A 26169-nucleotide genomic window follows, 5' to 3' on the forward strand; every position below is an offset into this window, starting at 1 on the left:
CATGACACTAAACCCCTAACGGAAGGAATTTTCATATGATGAAGACATAATCTCAGTTTAATTGAAGCTGGCATGTCAGTAACTGCCAGTAGTCCTTTGTTAATTTATGTTCATCATTGTCATTTAGCATAGTTTCTTCTGTTACTTATTCTTACATTGGACTTGGACTTCTTTTGAACTGAGTTTTACTGTGTGTTTGTTTTTTCACATTGGCTAGAGGTACATGTATAGGGGAGGCTTGAGATCTCACAAAACATGATTAACCCCGCCGCATTTTTGCGTCTGTCCCAAGTCAGGAACCTCAAGCCTATGTTTGTCTTGTGTTTTTTTTTAAATGTTGGTTCATTTGTATGTTTCGGAGTTTAGTGTGGCGTCCATTTCGCTGAACTAGTTTACATTGTTGTTTAGTGGCCAACTGAAGCTCGCCTCGGGGTGCGTGATTTTCTCGCTGCGTTGAGGACCCATTGGTGGCTTTGGGCTGTTTTCTGCTCTTTGGTCGGATTGTTGTCGCTTTAACAATTCCCCGTTTCCGTCTTTATTCTATTCAACATAAAAATTAACCATTATCAGTTAAACAAGCGAGACATTTCAGCGTGTGTATTCAGATAGTATCGTAAAATCTTTGAAAAAAATTGAAAATTTTATAATAAAGATTTTTTTTTTAATTATTAGATCTCAGTGCTAAGGTTTCTAGAATTGCTTACTTGTAACTTTAGAGAAAAACGGGGCAAGTTGAAAATGTGTCAGTTCGTACAGCTGTTTTTATTGATGATTTACAGATACAATTAAGGTATATTTTCCTATTTTGAACTATTTTTCTGTAGATGACCCCACCAAGATGGCCAACATGGTTAAAATTGAACATAGGGGTAAAATGCAAGTTTTGCCAATTTTTTTTTTACCGCTATAAATAGAGAAATTCTGACCGGTGCAAAAATGTTCACAATGTTGACTCTACCTTACGTCAAAACTGCCTAACGACTTCTTATTGGAATTATTGCCCCAAAATAAAGACTTTTACAATTATAGAAATTTGCAACAAAATGTGTCTCTTTCAAATTGCTATGTTTTCAATCTAATTAAAATATAAATATCTGCTTTCGTTTTGCTCATACGAGTCGACGAGCACGCAAGTTGCGATAGAGTTGAATTTTAATCAGAGAGCTCTTGTTTGATCTGTATATAACCCAAGAAATTGATATGAAAATAATGAAACAAATAATTTATCTGATTATTTAACGACATGAAACAAAGTTACACTCATATCTTTTAAAATAATACGACCGCTGCGGTCCTATAAAAAATAGAACCCTTTTTGTCAGTTCCCTTTTTCAAGAAAAATAGAAGATATTAAATTTTAAATAATAAATAAACAATAAATACGAAGTAAATATAAACGAAATATTGTCCTGTCGTATAAATAGACCAGGTGTAGTAACGCACTAAAAATAGAAATGACTGGCCATGTGCTTCGGACTTATTAATTATCGGTTGTGACGTGGACTGATAGCTGTAGCTTTTTGTTTTTAATCCGTCGAATTATATTTTTAAAGACAGTCATGACGTACACGAACAGTCAAGGTATGTAACATTGTCTGGTTAAAATTTACATAATTTTCAGTCATAATTATTATTTGTTGTGTTGTGGGTGTATATACAAATTTGCCCCATTTTTTAAGACCAGTATATACATTTTCACGGGATATTTGCTTATCTCATTAGACCTAATCATATTCAAAGATGACTTTTTGTGAAGGATATCTTCTCTTTATATTATATGTATATATTATTTTTATGTCAATTTACTGTCCTCGTGTCTGAAGTTTTATCATTTACTTCCTGATCCTAAGGTCAAATACTTGATGGTCGACATGGGTAACATGCAAACGCGATGGTAGGAACACCGTCCCTTAAATTTCAGGCGCTGCATGACACAAACATAATGAAGTGTATTCTTAGCGGAAATGAAACCCTGTTGATATGTGAAATCACCATGAATAAAAGTTCAGTAATATAAACCTCCAAACGGAAGAAATAATCTGTAATATAATAGAATTTTACTCAGTGTCACATTCGAAATTTGAATTTCGTAAACTTATTACCAGTAGAATATGTGATCATAATCTGGAACTTGAATCTGGTAGATATAAAAAAGTACCTCGAAATCTTAGAGTATGTAATTTTTGCTCTATTAAAGAAATAGATGATGAATTTCATTTCTTCTTTCATCAAGTTGCGAAATAAATAAAAATTTAGGAAACAAGTACTTCTCTGAAATTATTTCTCAAAATATTGACTTTATGAGTTTCACTTTAAGTCTTACCAAAAAAAACTACAATATATGCTAAATCCAACAAATTTTCAATAGGTACACAGTCTAGGTTCCTTTTTCAAGGGATTCTTGATTAACTGATGGTTCAGTTTAAGATTTGTTGTACATGTATATATGTTGTAATTTGTATTTTGTTTTTTCACTAGAACTATCCTATATGCTTTACGATAATTGATATATATATATATATAGTTATACATAATTACACTAAATATCTGCTAAACAATGTTAAATCTGCAAATTTGCAGAAGAAAATTTCTTGTACTTCCCTAGCCGGGATTCGAACTCATGCTATTTGGATATCGAGACAACACCGCCTGCACTGTGTCTGTCGCTCTAGACCGCTGGGCCACCTAGACTGAATATATATATATATATATATAAAAAAAAAAGTCTAAAGATTTGCACAACGGTACTATTATAAGATGGTAATATACGAAGATGATGTTAAAAAATTCGTGTTGACAAATATATCGGCTTAACAAATAGCCTTCGTCAGTATCAATAATTTTAACAGTACTAACTGTATGTATACGATAGCTCAATAATACAGGTAAGTTTTGGTTTATTGATTTAATCCCAAATCTGTATGGTATGTTCCCATTTCGCCTTAGCTGTGAATTCCAGGTAAAAAAGGTAAAAAAAATACTAAGGCGATATAGGAATTGAACTAGGCGAAATGTGAATTTAGATAAAAAATTTAAATAAACAAATTAAACCTCTGTGTTTTTATAACAATTTAAACAACATGTAATTACGGAAGTGTTTCTCTTGAATTATTATTTTTATATTCATTTATTAAAAGTGACAATTTTTATGATTTCAAAAGTTGTGAAATCAGAAAAAATCTTCAATAAAAACATTAGTCAGTACGAAAGTTGCTTCTCTTATGTTTAATTTAATAAAAGTTGCAATTTTATGAATTTTATGCAATTAGAAAACTTTACATTATGCAACACAAAAAGTTAAAAAGAACAACAAAAAAACCTGTTTTCCCACAGACTTGTTAGCATATATATTAAACAAAAACTTTAATAAAAAAATAAAATAATAAAAAAATCTTTAAAATTGTGTTAATGTGCATCCAGAAATGCAGTTGCTCATGTCTTTCCAAACGCAGAACTCAAAGGTTGTTTGTTCCACTACGCAAAGCCATATAGAAAAAGACACAAGAATATGGGCTTCAAACTCAATACAAAGATGTCCCGGATGTCAACAAACTCGTCCGTCGTGCAGCAGCCTTACCATTACTGCCCGGCTTAGATCGTTTGGTTACACGCCTTGGAAAACGCACCACAGACAGATGCTTGCACGAAATTAACCGACTATGTAATTCTGACATGGATAGAGGGCAGATACCCACAACCAACCTGGAACCACCACCAAACAGAAGGACCCATGATAAATAATCATTTAGAGGGCTGGCATAACAAGCTGAAAAAGAAGGTCAAAACAGCACATCCAAACATATTTGAAATTATCAATGTGTTCAAGAAAGAGCAAGCAGCTAACGAGGTAAAGAAAGTACAGTATGCAGCAGGTGGCAAGATGAGGGGAAAAGCTAAAAAGTATAGAGAAGTAGAAGAAAGATTCACCACTTTGAAGGAAAACCTACATAATGGTACAACTGACTATATTCAGTATGGTGATGCAGCATCCTACATCCTTAAACTTGGAAACTAAATGAATTTTGAACATTCAAATGTGTACATCAGTGCCTTGTTTTTCACAATATGAACTATCATATATAGCACTATTTATTTATGTTTATGGAAATAATTCTTATGTTTTATGTATTAGTGCTTTTTTCTCATGCTATTATTTATTACATGTAAATTTTCTCTATTAGTATGCTAATCTAAAATTGTGTGTGCTTGTAATTCAGTGCTGATTCAGAAATAAAATATTTGTTATGATTGTGAGATATTTGTCTTTATTTATTCATTAAAATATGAAATATTCCGTATCCTATTTGTCATCTCTAATTAGACTTTATTTACAAAATATATCGCATAAGTAAAAAAATACATATTCAGAAAAAGAAGTGCAACTATAAAAAAGAATTATTTAAAAAGTGGGACAATCGGGTAGACACCAAAAATTAAAAAAAAAAACAGGGTGCGACTTTTTACCCCAATATACCCCAACATACCCCAATATACCTCAAAAAACACTTTCCACATAATATTGTTGAATAATAATATTATTTAAGGCATTTCCATGTTATTTTAACACCAACAATACTTTATTTTATAAATATATTTAATTTTAAATCATTTTTTCCATTGAAACTTGTTCCGTTCTTGTCAGCCGCTTACGATCACAAAATGACTTTTTACGCCAATATACCCAAATATACTCCAATAAAACGTTTCACGGCAATATTGATGTTCTGGAATGATATTTTAACCATATTTATTTCAAAAAACATTCCTATGCGCATTTCATTTTGTATTTAGAAGCTTTTAAAACTATAGTTAACTCGATAATGGTAACACTAAAGACCAGAATGGACCTGAAAATATACAGGGCAATTTTTAAATTGCAATTTCTTTTTCACTCTTTCAAATTTAAGTTTTATTCAATAACATATGTATTTTCTTAATTAGATTTGAAATGTTTTTCATACATGTAGATAAAATTAGAAATATTTTTTCAATTTTGATTTTTTTTTCTCTCATATTTTTAAAATAATTGTCTCAAATAAAATTTGAAAATTTTCACCTACATGAAATCTGGAATTATTATACTATTAGTATAATAGACCGAGATGAAATAAGATTTTCGAATTTTCATTGATTTAATCATCACATGCTTAAAATTTACGTAAACTTGGAGGGACCAGAAATTACACAGTTGGTAGTTTTATTTATATTTTTCACTTTTCAATTGATAAACTTCAAATTAAAAACTTGTACAAAATAAAATTTATTAAATTCCATTCATCTAGACGGGAAAATATTTTTTCTGATGCCACAACTCAGGCCTGAATGGGGAGATTAAAAGACTTGAATGGATATCAATCTTACGGTTGGATTTTCTTTAAACTTGAGAATTATTTTTTCAATGGCCTGGATTTCCTTCTTATTTTAAAGTCGAGGCTAATCATTTAATTAAAATCTTCCAAGTTTTAAAGAATTATATGTTTGTTATAAAAAAAACTTTGACCTAAACGATAACATTAAAAGACATCAAGACAAGAAATTGCCTGAATGTTCCGGAATTGTATCTACACACCAACCTGACCAACATTGAATTTATAAACATAAAAAGAAAACTTTAAATGTTAAACATATAAGGATTATATATTATTTTGTAAGAAAACAAATATATGAGAAAAATATTTCAAAATTTGAGAAAAAATTTCGAGTTTTATTTTAGAAAAAAAAACATCAATTCTTATTTTTAAGAGAAAACAAAACACAAGATGCATTTACAATCTCCAAATTTTAAGGGAGAAAAAAAGAAATTGCAAAAATTTACCGGTATATTTTTAGGTTCGTTCGTTCTGGTTTTTAGTGTAAACTTTGTCAATACATGAATAAAGTGGCCCGAGAACACAGTTATTTCGTAGTGCATTTCTTTTAGACAATAAATTCAAATTAAAATAATCGCACCTGCTCTATCTCAAAAAGATTTTTACAGTGTAGTGTACTACTATTGATACAAATAATATCAAAATTATAGAAACTTCTACCAGCTGTAACTCAAAATATTGACAATTCTGTGTTAAGGGGGGCTAAAATTCAGTTTGACAGCTTCAGACATTCTAATTTTTGACCTTATTTAACTGGACCAAATCACTACTTATCATAAAGATTCAGCACCCAAATTTTTTTAACATGTAATTTCATCCCCTTACTTAATATTTCATGCATAAAATATCAAGAAATAAATTGGGAAAGTGTATAAAAAAAAAATGCAAGTTATACACTGTTCACACTAGGGACTATATTCGTAAGACAACGAAAACCAAAGGACGATAACTGTGTCCTTGGACCAAGTACTGTTTTAAAAGCCTCTAAATGAACACAAAAATGCAAACAGTTGTGTTAAATTTTAATATATCTGCATGTAATATCATTCCTTATCATGGGAATTGTATTGAAACTATTTATTTGAGTATATTTGGGTATATTGTTGTAAAAAGTCATTTTGTGATCGTAAGCGGCTGACATGAACAGAACAAATTACGAGGAAAAAAGTGATTTAAAATTAAATATATTCATAAAATAAAGTATTAGTGTCGTTATAATAACATTTAAATGCCTATTGTAACATTGTTATTCAACCAAATTATGTTTAAACTGTTTTTTGAGGTATGTTGGGGTATATTGGGGTAAAAAACCACTTCAATGATGGCGGAGATTTACTTTATGTAGACTTATGAGTTGCGAGTTAAGAAACCCGAGTTGCGAGTTATAAAAGTCGAGTTGCAAGTTGAGAAAGTCCGAGTTGCGAGTTATAAAAGTCGAGTTGCGAGTTACAAAAGTCGAGTTGCGATTTACAAAAGTCGAATTGCGAATCAAAAACAGTCGAGTTGCGAGTTACAAAAAGTTGTAGCTTTATTTATTTTTATGCCCCCGCCGTAGCGAAGGGGCCATTACGTTTTACCCTTGTCCGTCTGTACGTCCGTACGTCCCTAAATTGGTTTCCGTTCTCTAACTTTAGTTTGCCTCAACCAAATGTTATGAAACTTATAAACTGTGCTTATTACCTTAAAACACAGACCAAGTTTGAATTTTGGTGGCGTCACTTTTACCGTTTTAGAGTAATGCCCCTTTACAAATGGAAATATCTAAATTTTTCGTTTCCGTTCTCTAACTTTAGTTTGCCTCAACCAAATGTTATGAAACTTATAAACTGTGCTTATTACCTTAAAACACAGACCAAGTTTGAATTTTGGTGGCGTCACCTTTACCGTTCTAGAGTTATGCCCCTCTACAAATGGAAATATTTTGCTGAATTTTTCGTTTCCGTTCTCTAACTTTAGTTTGCCTAAACCAAAAGTTATGAAACTTATGCACTAGGCTAATTACCACAAAACACAGATCCAGGATGAATTTTGGTGGCGTCACTTTTACAGTTTTAGAGTTATGCCCCTTTACAAATGGAAATATCTAAATTTTTCGTTTCTGTTCTCTAACTTTAGTTTGCCTCAACCAAATGTTATGAAACTTATAAACTATGCTTATTACCTTAAAACACAGACCAAGTCTGAATTTTGGTGGCGTCACTTTTACCGTTCTAGAGTAATGCCCCTCTACAAATGGAAATATTTTGCTGAATTTTTCGTTTCCGTTCTCTAACTTTAGTTTGCCTCAACCAAAAGTTATGAAACTTATGCACTAGGCTAATTACCACAAAACACAGTTCAAGTTTGAATTTTGGTGGCGTCACTTTTACCGTTCTAGAGTTATGCCCCTTTACAAATGGAAAAATTGCTGGATTTTTCGTTTCCTTTCTCTTACTTAAGTTTGCCTCAACTAAATGCTATGAAACGTATACACAATGCTTATTACAACAAAACTCAGATCAAGTACACATTTGGGTAGCGTCACTTTTACAGTTCTTGAGTTATGTCCCTTTATAACATTATATGCAAGCGGGGACATCATCTGTGTCCCATGGACACATTCCCCATTTATTTTTATGCCCCCGCCGTAGCGGAGGGGGCAAAAAGTTTTACCCTTGTCCGTCTGTACGTACGTACGTACGTACGTCCCAAAATTGGTTTCCGTTCTCTTACTTTAGTTTGCCTCAACCAAATGTTATGAAACTTATAAACTATGCTTATTACCTTTAAACACAGACCAAGTTTGAATTTTGGTGGCGTCACTTTTACCGTTCTAGAGTTATGCCCCTTTGCAAATGGAAAAATTGCTGAATTTTTCGTTTCCGTTTTTTTAACTTTAGGTTGCCTCAACCAAATGTTATGAAACTTATACACAATGCTTATTACTACAAAACACAGATCAAGTTTGAATTTTGGTGGCGTCACTTTTACCGTTCTAGAGTTATGCCCCTTTACAAATGGAAAAATTGCTGAAATATTTGTTTCTGTTCTCCAACTTAAGTTTGCCTCATCTAAATGTTATGAAACTTATAAACAATGATTATAACCACAAAACTCACATCAAGTACAAATTTGGGTAGCGTCACTTTTACAGTTCCTGAGTTATGTCCCTTTATAGCGTTATGTGCAAGCGGGGGCATCATCTGTGTCTCATGGACACATTCCCCATTTATTTATTTTGGGCCCTGTTTTTTCAAATTAGTCCATATTAAGGTTTGAAGGGTCCAAAATTAAACTTTGTTTGATTTCAACTAAAAATTAAATTTGTTGGTGTTTTTTTTTTATATGCTGAATCTAACCATGTTGTAAATTTTGGATATCAGACCATACTAGGTAAATTAAATGTCCCATTTCAAATTTTTAAGATCTTTGACCACATTTATTTTGTGTCAGAAACCTATATTATGTCAAAATTTTTATCACAATCCAAATTCAGACTGTATCAAGCTTGAATATTGTGTCCAAACTTGCCCCAACTGTTCAGGGTTCGACCTCTGCGGTCGTATCAGGCTGCGCTCGGCGAAGCATTTTATTGTATGGAGTATTGAAATGTCTAAATCTAGAAAAGGACAACTACTGCTGTTTATGTTAGATGTATTTAAAGTTAGTTCCTTTGGGTAAATATCGGTAGTATATTGTAATAGTCATTTTGTCAACAGAAATTAGATAACGGATTGATTCTATGTATCAAAGAGAACTATTTACACGCGTATTTATCAAACATAAAGATATTTGATCAAATAGAAATATTGAATAAACGTAAGATTTAAGTTCATTTTTTACCATAAGTATAGACAAATATAAATTTACAACCTAACATGTTTCAGATGTGAACAAATACTTCGGACATTTTAAATACATTGCGAATTTCGGGATCATTACTATGAAATAAATTAAATATGCCTGGTGCACACGAAATGTATACGTTAATAAACTGTAATAGAAATCAGAATGATAAGATAGTTTTGAATACAAAATTTAGCACAAAAATAATGTGTCACAACTATCCTTATATATTTGTATTTACTTGACAGCAATGAAGACATTATTAAGGTTTGGTTTGGTAGCTGATCTCCAGTATGCCAACATTGAGGATGCATACAATTGGAATAAAACCAAGAAACGTTATTATAGATCAGCAATTGGTCTTCTGGGGAAGGCCATGGAAGACTGGAAACAAAATGACGCCAAATTCATTCTTCAGCTTGGTGATTTAGTCGATGGATTCTGTAAACGGACAGAAGAACCAATCGATTGTCTAAATCGTATTTTAGACATATTCGACAAGGAACAATGGCCGACTTTAAATGTTGTTGGTAACCATGAGCTATACAATTTTGAAAAAGACAGCTTATACAAATCAAGGTTGTTCAAAAATCTGCCATCTTCTAACAAAGCATATTATACATTATCGCCATATCAAGGACTTAAAGTCTGTGTCTTAAACACTTATGAAATATCAGTTCTCGGTGAATTAGAGGGTACAGCATCTTATGATAAAGCTCGATCCTTTTTGGCGGAAAGAAACCCAAACAAAGATACAAATGACCCATCTGGTCTGGAATCAGTTGATAGACGATTTGTACGCTTTAATGGGGCAGTTTCAAAAGAACAGTTGGAATGGTTGTCAAAAGAGCTGACATTGGCCACAAAAGAAAAAGAAAATGTTATTGTCGTTGGTATGTATTTCTTAATTCCATATTTATGTATTTTTAGTCCCCTACCGACGAAGTCGAAGGGAACATTAGGTTTGCACTCTGTCTGTCTGTCTGTCTGTCAGTCCGGCAAATCAGTTTTCAACACTTTTTATGCCCCCGCCGTAGCGGAGGGGGCATTAAGTTTTACCGTCCGTACGTCCCAAAATTGGTTTCCGTTCTCTAACTTTAGTGTGCCTCAACCGAATGTTATGAAAATTATGCACAATGCTAATTACCACAAAACACAGATCAAGTTCGAATTTTGGTGGCGTCACTTTTACCGTTCTAGAGTTATGCCCCTTTACAAATGGAAAAATTGCTGATTTTTTTGTTTCTGTTCTCTAACTTAAGTTTGCCTCAATTAAATGTTATGAAACGTATACACAGTGGTTATTACCACAAAACTCAGATCAAGTACAAATTTGGGTAGCGTCACTTTTACAGTTCTTGAGTTATGTCCCTTTTTTAACGTTATATGCAAGCGGGGGCATCATCTGTGTCCCATGGACACATTCCCCATTTATTTTTTCATGCTAGAAGATATTGATATGATATTTGGTATATAATTTCATCATGACAAGTTACAGATCAAGTTCGAATTTTGTTCCGGTCTGATGATTTTGTCCAGAGTTATGGTACTTGGACTTAGAAAATTCACTCAAATAATCAGTTTTCCGCACTTTTTTTCGTCATACTTGAAGATATTGATTTGATAATTGATATGTACTTTTATCATGACAAGTTACAGTTCAAGTCAGCATTTTGTTCCAGTACAATGAATTTTTAACCTGTAGGGGACTATGTATTGCCATGCAATACTCTCAGAATGTTTGTTTTAATTGAACATTTATGTATATCACCATGATCACCACGACAGGCGGGATTTGTCGCGAATGGGTTAAGAATGGAGTATGCTATGTCACTTTATTAAAGGAGCACTAGCTGTCAAATTCATGTTCACCGATTTGACTCAAATTCTCATATTTGTTATATAACAATGTAAAACATTTATCCAAATTATAAAAATTCTAAAATAATCAATTTACAGGGCATAGGGTCAATAATATGTAGCTTCGTTTTGTGTGTATTTTAGTCTAAACGCCATCTAATTAACTGTCGATTTGACCTCCCGAAAACCACTGATGCCCATATAAGGGATATAAACATAAATAAAGATATAAATAGATAGCGCAACTCGTGCAATTGGAGTCTTCTAGGTCTATTTAATTTCATTTATAGATTAAAAATATATGTTAATCATCATTTTTACCTGTATAAGAATGATTTTTTTAGGATCAAATCAGTCAATTAAATGAATTACCTTTGTTTACTTTCAATGTTGACATTCTTTCCTATAAATAATCAAACATGCACACAATTCATGCGTTATCCAACTCTATCTAAGGGGTTAAATTGAAGTTCACATGAATACGGATCCAATGAGGTCGAATTATTCACTTGCAAGTGAATAATTCATCATCAATATTTATTTGCATATTTTGACAAAATTAGACAATACTGGCTGCTAAAAGCGAATTATTATTTCACTATTGCACTTTCATTAATGATTGAACAAAAAAAATCATATTTTATAATTTTTTTATATCTCGTAGCTAGTGTACCTTTAAGGCGTAAAAGCGATGACTAAAGAACATTTTGTATGTAGCGCAGAACTTTTATACTAAAAATGTGCTCATTGACAACGCTTTACAGCCTTACACAATTATAAAAAGAAGCATTGGATTGTTATAGCTACATTTCTATACTTTAACTATGGAATTACAAGCTAAATCAAGCTTTTTGTTTGTTTTTCTTTGCATAGTTGTAACGTTGTCAAAGAGAGAACGTGTTAATACTAGATGTTTCATTTCATTATAGGACTGACCTTCACATTTTGCTTGAAGCGACTGAAGCGAGTCTTTAAACATCCATAGCGTTTACATTGCATTATCAAATATAACCGTTCTGACCTGATTTCCTTGGCGTTCTTAAACAAACAACAAACACTTGTGTAAACCGATAGCGTGTCCATTTCGCGCGGAAATAAGGCAAAATCATTAAGAAAATAATGCATTTATTATATTATCATTTTTCAGCTGCTCCTGGACGCGTTGGTACACACAGAGTTCGATTAAGAGTACAGTTTACGTTACATTCACGCGGGGTCATCATCTGTGTCCTATGGACACATTCTCCATTTATTTACTAACGAATCAGAATAGGACTATTCGTGAGAAAATTTCTCTTTCACGGAAGAAAAAAGTTATTGGTGTTTAACGCCACTTTCAGCACTATTGTGCTATTTTGTGGTTGTCAGTTTTTATTGTTGGAGGAAGCCGGAGTGCCAGGAGAGAACCACCGACCTTCAGTAGGAAAACTGACAATCCTAGTCAATTAAGATAGGATTTGAACGCACTTACCACGTGTCGGATTCCAACTCACAACCTTAGTGATACAGTAGTTCGGCTACTTTGACCATTCTTCCACCGAGGCCCCCTCGAAAGAAAAAGAACAATTATAACCAAGTCTGTATACGAAACATGCACAATAGTAGGATATGAATTCATAATACTAATAGCTAGAAAGTCGCAACCAATGACATTTACACAAGTTTTAAATACGTATACAAATATGAACTAAAGATGTGTGATATATGTCATACTACAACCCGACGACACAACAACCTTACAGCCACCAACCTTCTTTAACATCGAGAAGGGACCTCGGTGTCCGAGTGGTCAAAGCAGGTCATTTACAGTGATCTGACTGGTCTGTAAACATGGCACTCATGTTGTGAGTTCGAACCTGCTCGTGGTAAAGTGCTTCTGACTCTGATCTTAATTGACTAGGGATCCCAGTTTCCCTACCGATGGTTGGTGGTTCTCCTCATGTACTTGGGATTCATCCACCAATTAAATCTGACCGTCATGATATATCCAAGACCGTGGAAAATAGCGTTAAAAGAATCATCAACCAAGCAATCTATCAAAAACAAATAAGAGTCAATAATCATTGTTAACACCCTTTCATGATTGTATACATATTCCATATATATGATTATTAATTCCAGGCCACAATCCAATTTATTTACCTGCCACAGATAGTGCCTGTTTGTGTTGGAACTATAGTGAAATATTAAACATTCTGTCAGAAAACTGTGTGGTCTGTTATATCAGCGGTCATGATCACGATGGCGGTTATTCAGTCGATCAGAATGGGATACACCATATAACAATGCCGGGAGCTATAGAACATCCAGACTCTTACGCTGTTGGCAACTTGTTAGAGGATTCACTGGTCATTCAAGGAAGGGGAGATATGTTTGAAGTGAATTGTCCGTTAAGATTTAAATTGAAATGTTGACAGCTATTGTTTTTATTCTTTTTAATTTTAATCTACAGTCTACTGCATTATCTTTTTAAAATATTTAAAAAACTGGTAATAATTTAACTATTTATAGTCGTCATTTAAACAATGGCAACTTAAACAGTTTTTCTAATGTTTTACAATTTCTGTTTCTCAACTGTAGCGGTGGGGGCATTAAGTTTCACCCTTGTCCGTCTGTACGTACGTCCCAGAATTGGTTTCCGTTCTAGAGTTATGCCCCTTTATAAATGAAAAAATTGCAAAATCTTTAGTTTCCGTTCTCTTACTTAAGTGTGCCTCAAACAAATGTTATGAAACTTATACACAAGGCTTATTAACACAAAACACAGATCAAGTTTGAATTTTGGTGGCGTCACTTTAACCGTTCTAGAGTTATGCCCCTTTATAAATGGAAAAATTGCAATTTTTTTTGTTTCCGTCCTCTAACTTAAGTTTGCCTCAACCAAATGTTATGAAACTTATATACAATGCTTATTATCACAAAACACAGATCAAGTTTGAATTTTGGTGGCGTCACTTTAACCGTTCTAGAGTTATGCCCCTTTATAAATGGAAAAATTGCAAAATTTTTAGTTTCTGTTCTTCTAAATATCAAGTTATTTTTAAAATTGGAGTTATCTTCCTTTGTCCATGATTATAGTTGAATCAACTACAATCAATGCTTTATACAATGCAATGTTTAATTTTGACTTCCACTGATAAAACACAGATCAAGTTGAATTTGGGTAGTGTCACTTTAACCATTATTGAGTTATGCCCTTTATAAATAGAAAAAATGCTGAATTTTTAGTTTCTGTTCTCTACTTAAGTTAGCCTCAACCAAATGTTATGAGACTTGCACACAAAACTCAGATCAATTTTAAATTTGGGTAGCGTCACTTTTACTGTTCTTCAGTTATGTCCCGTTATAACTATATGATATGCAAGCTGGGGCATCATCTGTGTCCACATGTGGACACTATCCACATTTATTTAAACATAAAACTAAAGAGAGAATACCAATAGGTCACATACATTTATAGATGACCCTTGACTTTGACCCTCTACTATCAGGTAGAACACTTCTGCTCAGTTATGGGTTATTGGTGGATTTTAAGGGGTTCTTATCCATTTTTGAAAGTGGAAATGAGGAGACCCAATTCAATACCTTCAAATCTGTACACGTTCTGGAATTCTAGCTCTCAAGATAAAATGTTGTGGTATTCAAGAAATGCAGTTCTTTGAATCAAATTCTAAGATTGCGATTTCCAATTGCAATTTCTAGAGGTCGAAATCATCATAAGTACAAATTTTAACGTTAACGGTATCATATTATTTTTACAAATTGTGACTTGGATGGAGAGTTGTCTCATTGGCACTCATACCACATCTTCTTATATCTATATACCAGAATATCCAATAAAGAATTAAAGGCTGAAATTTCGATATACTTTTTATAGTAGTCTCTTCAAGAAACCAGGAGCTCGTGAATTGTGAATTAAGTCTGAGGTAGGGATTTGTAAAATTTATGATTTTAAAAATACAAGTAGATATTCAATTTACCGAGCTCTTGAATTTGTCTTCAGTTATTTTTGTCTATATAGATCCGTTATATAAAATTTTCAAATTTTTAACCGGATTTTCGAGGCAAAAAACGTTTATTGATTTGGGGATGTACGGCGGGCAGGCGGCTGCCAAAATAGTGTCCGTTCATTAACATGAAAACGCTTTGACGAAATTTTTTTCAAGTTCAATTTTCACGATTTTAGCTTTTCTCGTTGTTGAGTTGTAGACCTTTCAGTAGCCAAAAGTGATATTTATTATATGATTGAGTTATTTCCCTTTGAACAGAAATTGTGTAATTAATAAGTTTATGTATAGATATTCTATCAATGATTGTATCTGTTTAATTGATTTTAGTCAGGAGCTGTCAATCATTTCTTTATAATTATTTTTTTTAAGTCATATGTGTTTTGAAGGTAGATGTCACAGTTGTTATGTTGTATTTTATTTTTGTTGTGTGTCTTAAGGTTTAATTTTTACTTGATCCTGTTTGGGGGTACAGATTTGCAAATATCATTTTCATTAGATAATAATGTATTATTATTAAAGGATAATTACATAATAGTTATTGAAAAACCAGTCATTATCGTGATATATGGACTGCCCAAAGGACAGTGGTATTGACTAAGACAGCAATAATGACTGAGGATAATGACTGAGGCGTAGGCGAGGTCATTATCGCTGTCGCAGTCATAACCACTGTCCTACAAGCAGCCCATGTATCACAATAATGGCCAGTTCTTCAATAACTAATATGTTTATTTCATTGAGGAACCATGTTTTTAAAAATGCTCATAAATTCAAATTGTTCAAAACAAACTCGAGTTATTGTACGATTTCTATAAGAAAGAGTGAAGACCAGTCATAGCGATAACTATAAGCACTACCATTCATTATTCATTTAAATAAAATTTTTCGGTATATGAAAACAAAATAAAGTTTTCTATAATTTTATAATTTTAAAACAAAAACATATGGTATACAATTCAACAACTTCAATATAAAATTAAAATCAGGAAAATGTTTTATTAAAGGGACATCTCTCTAAACAGAGAAACCACGCCCCACCGGTCATTAACATGTAAAAGTCTGTTAACGACCGTTTTTCCGGTCCGTTTTTTTTCTGTTAAAGACCTTAAAGACCGATAGAAATTATTACTGAAGAATAAAGAATGTCATGTGGCCCCTTGTTATCCAATAAGAAGCTAATTCTTAACCTTTATGAAATAAATTTCATTACATTACATTGTGTAGATAAAGTTGTTGACATTGATAGATAAGTTGCAGATCTATATTAGTTTGTGACAAATGAAAGAAAAAATATTGGGAACTATTAATTATATATAAAAAGTTTGATTACACTAAGTGTTTTTAAATAATTTTCACCTGTTATCAGATAAGAAAGCATGTGGTAAATATTAATCACACAATTATAATTGAAGTGACAGATTTATTTGAAAATTTTCTGTTTCCTAAGTGTTGATGATGATAAGCTCTGTAGTACTGTTTAAATATAGTTTGAAATTTACTGTTCATTATTAGACATTTTGAAGATAATTACAGATAAGTTTTAGATTTTTTAAAGACATTGTATTAATGATAAATGACATTTTGGATTTTTTTCTTTTCTTTGTTAAATTGTTTGAAGAATTTTGTGGTAGGTTTGTTTGTTATTCTGTATAAACTAATTTTCTGAATGCTATATATATATTTACTTTTGATGAAGCGAACTCCTTTAAAAAACTAAGCTTATATTGTCTATTAATAAACATATATTTAGATTTCTGATTTTTGGCCCAGTTTTCAAGTTGGTCCAAATCGGAGTCCAAAATTAAACTGAAATCAACATAAATTGAATTTATATAGGGTTCTTTGAATTGCTGAATCTAAACCTGTATTTATTTGCATTATTAATTAGATAATACCACATTGAGGTCCAAAGGGTCCTTGATTAAACTTTTGTTTGATTTCATCAAAAATTGAATTCTTGAGGTTCTTTGATATGCTGATTCTAACAATGTACTTAGATTTTGGATATTTGACCATAATAGGTAAATGTCCGATTTCAAATTTTCCAGTTCTTTGACCACATTCATTTTGTGTCACATACCAATGCTGTGTCAAATATTCAATCACAATCCAAATTCAGAGCTGTTTTTATAAGCTTAAATGTTGTGTCCATACTTGCTCAACTGTTCAGGGTTCGACCTCTGCCGGATTTTCCGGTTTCCTGTCACTCTGACAGCCTCTTGTTAATTACTAATCCAATATATATTTCTTTCAGCTAGTCTTAAATAATCTATGATAAAAGACGGGTCCATTATGTGCTAATTGTAAGATAATATATTGAAGAAAAAGTCAAATGAATAAATACAGCAGTACCATTTTAGTGTAAAAATTATTTAATGCACAAACAAAATAAATTTGAAATGGGTATATTTTCTGTTGTCAGTTTTTACTTTTTAAAAGTGCATATTTTCTGGTTAGTTTTTTAAAAGTGCATATTTTCTGTGTGCCAACACATTTTAGTGTAAATTTATCAGGAAACATTGTATCATAATCATGAAGTTTAGTATTGTTTTCAGTTGTGTTTTTGTTTTTAATAAAATAATTTCTGCAGCCATTTACCAGTGAATAGTGTACTGTTTTTTATTATGGTTATCATATTGAAAAAAAATTAAAACAACACTTTATAAATTTCATGAGTATGAAGCGCTTTTCTGGATTTATTTTCATCGGGAAAGCTCAAAGCCGAAAAGTTGAAAAGCAACATGAACAAAAAAACCTAGATATAAAAGCGAAATCAATCTAATGTCAACTTGCCTGGGGGAGTTTAAACCTTAGTTTCTTAATAATTTGTAAATTTATAACCGGAAAATTATAAATGTCATGCGTCCGAAGCGCTTTGGATTTACCTTCATCAGGAACGCCCAAAGCCAAATATTTGAAGACAAGGATGTATAAGAAGGGAAACAGTTGAAGAGCAACTGACAAAAAAACACGTAAAAATAAAAGGCAAATCCATTTAAGGTCAACTTGCCTGAGGGAGTTGAAACCTTAGTTTCGTAATAATTTCTAAATTTATAATCAGACAATTTTAGAAAGGTTTGTTATAAAACATTTGAATAATCGGATTAAATATATATACTGGTTCTAATGTAGTATTTAAGTATGATACTGGTCAATAAAACAAACAAACAAAAAACACAGTTCAACTATACCGCCTTAAGGATACTGTATCAATATGTTTCCAGATGAACTTTTGAACTGTTTATCCTACATTTATGAATGGACATGTCACAGTATATCTGGTTTAAGCTTTTTTTACACAGACACAATTATGATTGCACATCTTCTCGTTCACCTCTTACTTTTGCTGTACGCCATATCCAAACCCCGAACAGTGATCGTTTCCCTTCCGAAACTTTTTGTGTTGAGTTTCTCGTGTAAAACTGAAGTATCTAAATCTAGAAAAGGACATTTACTGCTGTTAATAATTGATTTATTCAAAGTAAGTTCCTTTGGTAAATTTCGGCAGTATATTTAGAGAATTCTTGTTTATTTAACGAAAAAAATATCCAGATAGTGGTGAGTGTTGTTGAATTTATCAATTAAAATCGAATTTAGACGGGTCTTTACCGAGTTTGTCCATGTACTGTAATTCATAACAGTACAAGAACAAGTCTGCTATTAAAGGGGCACAATTGATGCCCATACGATTACCTGCAACCTGACGATAAATTTATTGTCGAAACGTACATAAATGTCGTCAAAGAGAAAATTTACAGCTTTAATCATCTCATTTCACCTCCAGTTAGTATATCTAGCATATTTACCTTTCTCATTAGAGAAGAATTATATGAGTAGCAGCAAACAAATTTGCAATCAGATTTATTAAACGACCATTTAATTAAGTAGTAAAACTTTTGCTTAATAAGATTTTGTGGAAGTGTAGTTTAAAGAATGGACAAGCCAAAACTGTCAACCAAATAAAAAGGACCATCAAAAGCACGTAATTTATCTAAAACATCCAAAGAATTTTTACATTCCAAAAATAGTTAATTCCACTATTTTCACATGTTTTATTACAAAAGTTAATGATAAGTTCTTTGATAGTAGTTAAGGAACTCGTAAAAAGTACTGAAAGATTAGTAGTAGAACACTTACTAGAGGCCGAGATGAAACGATATTTTACGGGTTTTTGTGTAGTTTAGTTAACCAATACATGGTGGGGACCTTCAAATGTTCAGAGAGGCTGGGTCCTTAAGCTGAGCTGTGAAAGTGACATGATTATTTACTATTTGACTCTCTGTGGAGCGTACGGCCTTGCATGTAGTTTAATGTATAATTTCATACTTGAGGACTTCCGTGTAATATTTACGTTATACCACCACCACATTGTTGGCGGCTTTGTCGGCCGGTACGAACACAAAACGCTTTGCGAGTACTTGATTTTTTTTAAATCCTAGAAATTAGCGTGTTACTTACTCTTTTTTTATTTCTAAATTGTCACTGGATATGCGAATATCAACAACATTCAAAGATTTATTTAGGTAGGAATCAAGTGAATTTTTGTCAGATTTCTCCCGTTTACACAAAGTTTTACAGTAGGATGAAAGAGCATCTTTATTGACCTGAAGACACTCTTTCCAATTTATTTTCGGCAGTGGACGCTATTTTGGTTCTTTTATCAGAAAGTTTTTAATCTCTCCGTCTTGAAGGATGTTGAGGTCCCCTGTAATTACATGGCCATAGGTATCATATCTAAACTTCGATGTTTCACAGTCTCATGTTGAAGGAGGATTATTTTGTACATTGACTTTTGATGTAACTGACGTATAATAAAAAAATAAACTTCTACTGTTTTTTTTTTATACGAATAAGAAATTATAGAAGGCTCTATGTTATCAAAATATGTAGGTATAAAGTTTTGAACAGTAGAGTCATTAAAAAATACTAGACAAATCAATAAGATCAATACCTCTATTAAAGTATTTTATTCTTAGAAAATACTTTTTATGATCTTCAGGTTTGTCAGTTCGTGGGAACAGTCTGTGACAAAAAGCTGTAATAATACGTGTACACTCATATTTTAGACTGAAAAACGATATTGCATCTCACTCGTTACAAATATTATGCAAGTAACTAATTAGCATTTGACCAAGTGTGCATAATAAATGATGATGTCTACCATTGTTTTTAGATATAGATAAACGATCATCAAGTGTAAAATTAGAACGATGTTTATTACGTTGATTGCGGTTAATGCTATTGCCATGAGACCTACGATTTCGTTGTCTTTTATCAACAATGAGAGAAAGTTTTTGATATATTACCTTGGCCCATGATATTGGTTTTTTTTTCATTCCTGTGCATATCGTTTTATCGTCCAAAGTAGTCAAAACAAGTGGATAGTAAACACGAAGTCCCCCGTTTCAACTTTCTGAGTGAGAATCGGAAAAATGAAAATAAGGAACAAGCAAAGAATTTCACGATGGCATTTAAAACACGAGCGATAAGGTCTTTTTAAAATGGATTTACAAGCATGTCTGGACAGTCAGGATTGTCAAAAGCAGAGATCAAAAGAATTAGGAATGCGAATTTTTTCTCACCTATTGTTGCACCAAGGTACAATTTTTTTTCTTTATAAATCCAAAGTCAGCTTGTACATACTGGAAGAAACTGTCGCCATTGGGACTCTTGTATTCTTGAATTGAACACTAGGCACCATGCTACCAATGCACGAATATTTTTTTTACAATACTGAAACAATTCCGAGATGCAGGACAAAATTTTCAAAAGATTACGAAGTTTTTAAATTTGAAAAGAAATATTATTAACCAAGGATTTGATTCCTATACTAAGTTAACAAAAGCTTTGTTAGCAAATACAAGTTACGTAGATTCACTTTTGAATTTATCTCTTTGTGTGTTCTTTTTTGACCGAAATGAGTCTAAAAGCGTATGACAATACATTGGATTAGAGCGCATGGTTATCTAGAACTCGGACAACTGAAAGTTTATCATTGCGACAGTCAGTCATCTTCTTGTATGGTATCTTGAGCTAAAAAAAACAGAAAGGAAAATGTAAAGGTTATCAGCACCTCACCAATCATTCATGATTATTCTTCAAAATGCATAAATGCACATATCGTGCCACCATTGTACAGTAATACTTGAACTCTCTACGATTGGAAAATAATATTACAATTAGGAGAGGTTAACGAGGTATCGGTAAAGCTTAAGGTTTTCACTATAGTAACACTGTGAGCAGTTTTCAAATAACAGAGGGAAAATTAAATTGTAATATGAGGAACTGGGGGAAATATGAGGAAATTGCGGAACTTATTGCTTAAGACCCACTAAAAGACCAACCAAGCTCATATTACTACCTGTACGAAAGATAGTTAATGTTTAATGCTTCAGTCTGTCAATGCTGAAAAGTATAAATTTTAAAGATTTATTTTAAATCAAATTTCAAGGCAGTACATTGACTTGATTACATTGAGGAGAAAACGACGAGAATATATTAATCTGATGTGAATATACATACATATGAAACATGTTTTATGCTAGACCGACACGCTGAGTCGGGATATCAACATGGTAAAATTCGACAGGAAAACACATGTCACCCTACCCGGTCACATTATTCTGACTCCAACTCTGGAAACTAGTTAAATATTATCATCGTAGATTTTTCATGTTTGATCAGTAAAAAAGAAATCCTAAAATTAAATAAGTGTTGTCTTATTAATATGGTACATATTAAAAGTTCTACATACAAAACATAGCAAAGACGACAGATAGCATTGGCCCTGCATTTCAATTGATTGATTACCAACCAGGCAAAAGTTGGTCTCCTTAACCATTTTGTCAGGCTTCACTTGCTTTGGTCATATTAGATATTGTAATACACATCCATGCTATCACATAGAGATAAATAATATTACTATATTTCCACTACTCTAGGTCAAAATCAAATGAAAAGGAAATTTTGTTTTATATTTTCAATTATGTAGGTATGTTTTAACGTAGATCTTCAATGTGGAGATAGGAAAATTATGTGTATTTAGAAAAGCAGAGCAATTATGTAACAGAAAATGTCAGCAAACTTATAATGCAAAAATGAATAAATTGTAGTCTTTATATGTATTCATATGCCTTTTATTGATCGTCACTTTACAATAGTGTTAACCAGTAAAGTATGGCACGTCAAACGTTTCAATATTAAAAAAAAAAAGATATTGATTAAAAAAAAAGTCATGCTCAAAACTTCCAAATATATATGCAATATTTTTCTATATATATTCAAAATGTGAAAATTTATGTTAAAAACTTACAAATATGAAATTATGCAATATTTTTCATCTTTTCAAAAAAATGAAAATATATGTGCAATACTTTATAATTATATAGATGTGATAAAAATATATATATTCAGTAATATATCATTGTGGGTAATATTTGTAAAGACGGATTTTATTGGCTGTTGCAATTTAACGAATGAGGCACAACTCGGCCCGACTAATAAGTCAACTCGGACCGTCTATGTTTTTTTGTGACATACCGAATTAGACGTATCACCGGGTTTGTACTAACATGAGCAATACGACGGGTGCCACATGTGGAGCAGGATCTGCTTACCCTTCCGGAGCACCTGATATTACCCCCTGTTTTTGTTGGGGTTAGTTTTCTATGTTGTGTTTGATATACTGTTGTTTGTCTGTTGGTCTTGTTCTATTTTTGCCATGGCGTTGTCAGCTTATTTCCTACTTATGAGTTTGAATGTCCCTTTGGTATCTTTCGCCTCTCTTTTGAATATATATATTGAAACATATTACATATATATTTGAAAGTTTTGAACATATATATATATATATATTTTTAATAAACAAGTCTAAATTGAAAACGTTCAAACCTATGATTGCGTTGGATAAAAACCGCAATTTTTATACGTGTGCATGTAACAAATTTCGTTGTAGAGGGGTCTAAATACAGCACAAACAACATTTTCCAAAAGACCAAAAGAGTGAAAAAAATATATTTTAACAAAACGCATTTGACTAACTGGTCGAACAACTGATGTTCTTAAACCCTGCTGATTGCCATTGACGATTGCAAAGTAAATTGATCACAAGGACAAAATGGATCTTTATATTAATTTAATACCAAGTAGAAAACAATAAACTTGCGGCAAAGATAATAAACCACAACATGAGGTGCTAATATTTTTAATTTATACAGGAATATTGCACATATATTTGTAAGTTTTGAACGTAAATTTTTATTTTTTAAAAATAAATAGAAAAATTTTACATATATATTTGTAAGTTTTGAAATTATTCTTTTTTAATATTAAACATTTGACGTGCCATAGTAAAGTCTACTCAATAAATATATTCAAAAATGAATGGTCTATTTATCTTAAGAAACATACATTCCTTATATTAAGTTAAAACTTGTAATTAGGGATTTTACAAAATTCATAGCAATAGTTTCAGTGATTTTATAAATTCCGATCAATTTCAGGGAATTTACAAATTCGCTTAAACTGTTAGGGATCTTACACTAATCAATAAATGTACACAAAATGTGCGATATTGAGGAAATATCTTACAAACTTACTAGGAAAATGCTGGAATTGACAAATATTATTATCAAAATTGTAAAGTTTTCCGCTGAACCCAGTATTTTAAGCCTACGATTGTTGTGGTCTGTAAAAGTATAATGTTAACTGCCAACAACCAAGTTTATTTATCCGAAAAATACAGGAAAATGAAAAAGAATCAAGCTTATCAATTAAGATGCCATTTCTTTTTATATTGATGAAGCTTATGCCTAAGTGTTTTAACATTCCATGGATGCGTTAATTATGTCTCCTAACTGTATACGTGAATGTTAAGTGCAACAACTTAAATCAATTTATCAGTAAAATACTAAAAGTAGCAAGAATGTGTCCATAGTACACGGATGCCTAACTCGCACTATCATTTTCTATGTTCAGTGGACCGTGAAATTGGGGTACAAACTCTAATTTGGCATTACAATAAGAAAGATCATATCATTGGGAACATGTGTACTAAGTTTCAAGTTGATTGGACTACAATTTCATCAAAAACCAACTTGACCAAAAACTTTAACCTGAAGCGGGACAGACGGACGAATGGACGGACGGGCGGACGGATGAAAGAACGGACGCACAGACCGAAAAACATAATACCCCTCTACTATTGTAGGTGGGGCATAATGAAAATGTAAAGATGTTTAAAACTTTTGCTTTATCAAAGTTGCATAAAATTCTATGAAGGATCAATGGTGCCTTATATAAAGTTTTAGCTCCTGACTGTATATAAATGTTAACTGCTAATGACCCCTTCACATACACGAATTTTTATCACGAGTTCTCACGGATCACCAATGGTCAATAGCGAGCATCCGTAAATAACTCGTCACAACTCGCAGACACTTAAGGATCAGTGAAAAGAGATGTTATTTTTTTGATTGTCCACGGGTTGATTTTTCCGTAAATAACTTGTAATAATCCGCAAGTATCTTAAACTGCTCGCAACAACACGTAACCATCCGTAAAATGCTTGCAAGAATTCGTAAATGACTCGTAACAAATTTTTTTTACGATTTGTTATGGTTGGTTTTCGATTTTTTTACGGATTGTTACGAGTTATTATGAGGATTTTACGTGTAGTTACAAGTACTTTACGAATAAATACGTATGCTGTACGCATTCTTACGTATTGTTTACGATTTGGGAAAAGGTATAAAAGCTTCAAAATTATAAAAACTCGCAAATACTCGTAAATTTCTCGTAACAACGCATTAACAGGTCGTTACTTCTACTTTAACGCTTCGATGAATAGTAACAATCCGCAAAAAGCTCGTAAAACGCCCGTAAGTAACTCGTAGTTATCCGTGACAACTCGTAATAAATCGTTGAATTTGCCGTAAATACGTCGTAATATCGCGTAATAATCCGTAATAACACCGTTAATAGCTCGTAACCACTCGTAACAACTCTTAAATCGGTCGTAAATGTGGCCAAATTGTAAGGATTAATGAAATTTTTGCGATTTGTAAGGATTCGTGAGAAAAATCCGTGTATGTAAAGGGGCATAGGTCAATTAATCAGTAAAATACGGGAAATGGAAAAAACAAAATTAAAATACCGTCCTCTTTTCCTACATGATGACATCACCGAATGCCACTTATCGAATTTTTACTTACAATAGGCAACACGACGGATGCCACTAGTAAAGCAGGATCTGCTTACCCCTCCGGAGCACGTGATATCACCCCTGATTTTGATAAGATTCATGTTGCTCAGTCATAAGTTTTCTGTGTAGTGTTTTGTGGTCTGTTTTTCTTTGATCATAATCTATAATCTGTTTTCTTATGTCTCCTTTTCACATGACTCTCATATATACTTCCTGGGGGGTTACATTCAGAGCCTCATCAACAACGTAAACATGATGAACACAAATACACGATCGATTGATTGATTGGTGTTTAGGGGCACTTTCAGCACTGTCGGCTATTTCGTGGCGGTCAGTTTTTATGACGGAGGAAGCTGGAGTGCCCGGATAGAACCACTGACCCTCGGCAGTTCGAACTCACAACCTCAGTTTTGACCGGCTAGTGATACAGTGGTTGAACTACTTACACCACTCGGCCACCGAGGCCCTTTCACAAACTCAAGAAAAGGCACATTTACCTTTTCAAACACATAATGTAATATAACTTTTTTCTTTATGTCAGTCTAACAACATCTGCCAACGAACAATACGACGCCAAAGATACAAGCACCACCCAACATAAAATTGCGGTCATATAAAAATAATAACAAAACTTCGAACCATTCTCTATAAAATGTTTGAAAGCGGTAATCTGTAGAATTATTTTTATTGATAGTACTAAATTGTGAGAGAAAATACATGTAAGTTTTGATTATAACTACAGAATTTGTGAAAATAATCCTGCTGTCATCCTGGTTTGCCTATATTTAATTGCAGGTTTATAAAAACATACGGTGTTTTGTTGTTTTAACAATTAAAGTTTATTTCTGAATTATAGTCATATGTTTTACCTGTATTGTACCTGCAAATTTTGTATAAAGGATCC

At 32.4% G+C, this 26169-nt stretch overlaps 1 protein-coding gene across 1 annotated transcript; it reads left to right on the plus strand.

Annotated features, from left to right (window-relative positions):
- The first annotated feature begins 1441 nt into the window (after nucleotides 1-1441).
- LOC127709053 (manganese-dependent ADP-ribose/CDP-alcohol diphosphatase-like) lies at nucleotides 1442-17669 on the plus strand. Its single transcript, XM_052214384.1, has 3 exons — nucleotides 1442-1581; nucleotides 9443-10087; nucleotides 13176-17669. Exons 1-3 carry the CDS (start codon nucleotides 1560-1562, stop codon nucleotides 13466-13468), a joined length of 960 nt encoding a protein of 319 aa, XP_052070344.1. The 5' UTR covers nucleotides 1442-1559; the 3' UTR covers nucleotides 13469-17669.
- Nucleotides 17670-26169: the final 8500 nt, after the last annotated feature.

Source organism: Mytilus californianus, unplaced genomic scaffold (genome assembly GCF_021869535.1).
Source record: "Mytilus californianus isolate M0D057914Y unplaced genomic scaffold, xbMytCali1.0.p SCAF_7, whole genome shotgun sequence".
Lineage (NCBI taxonomy): Eukaryota > Metazoa > Mollusca > Bivalvia > Mytilida > Mytilidae > Mytilus > Mytilus californianus.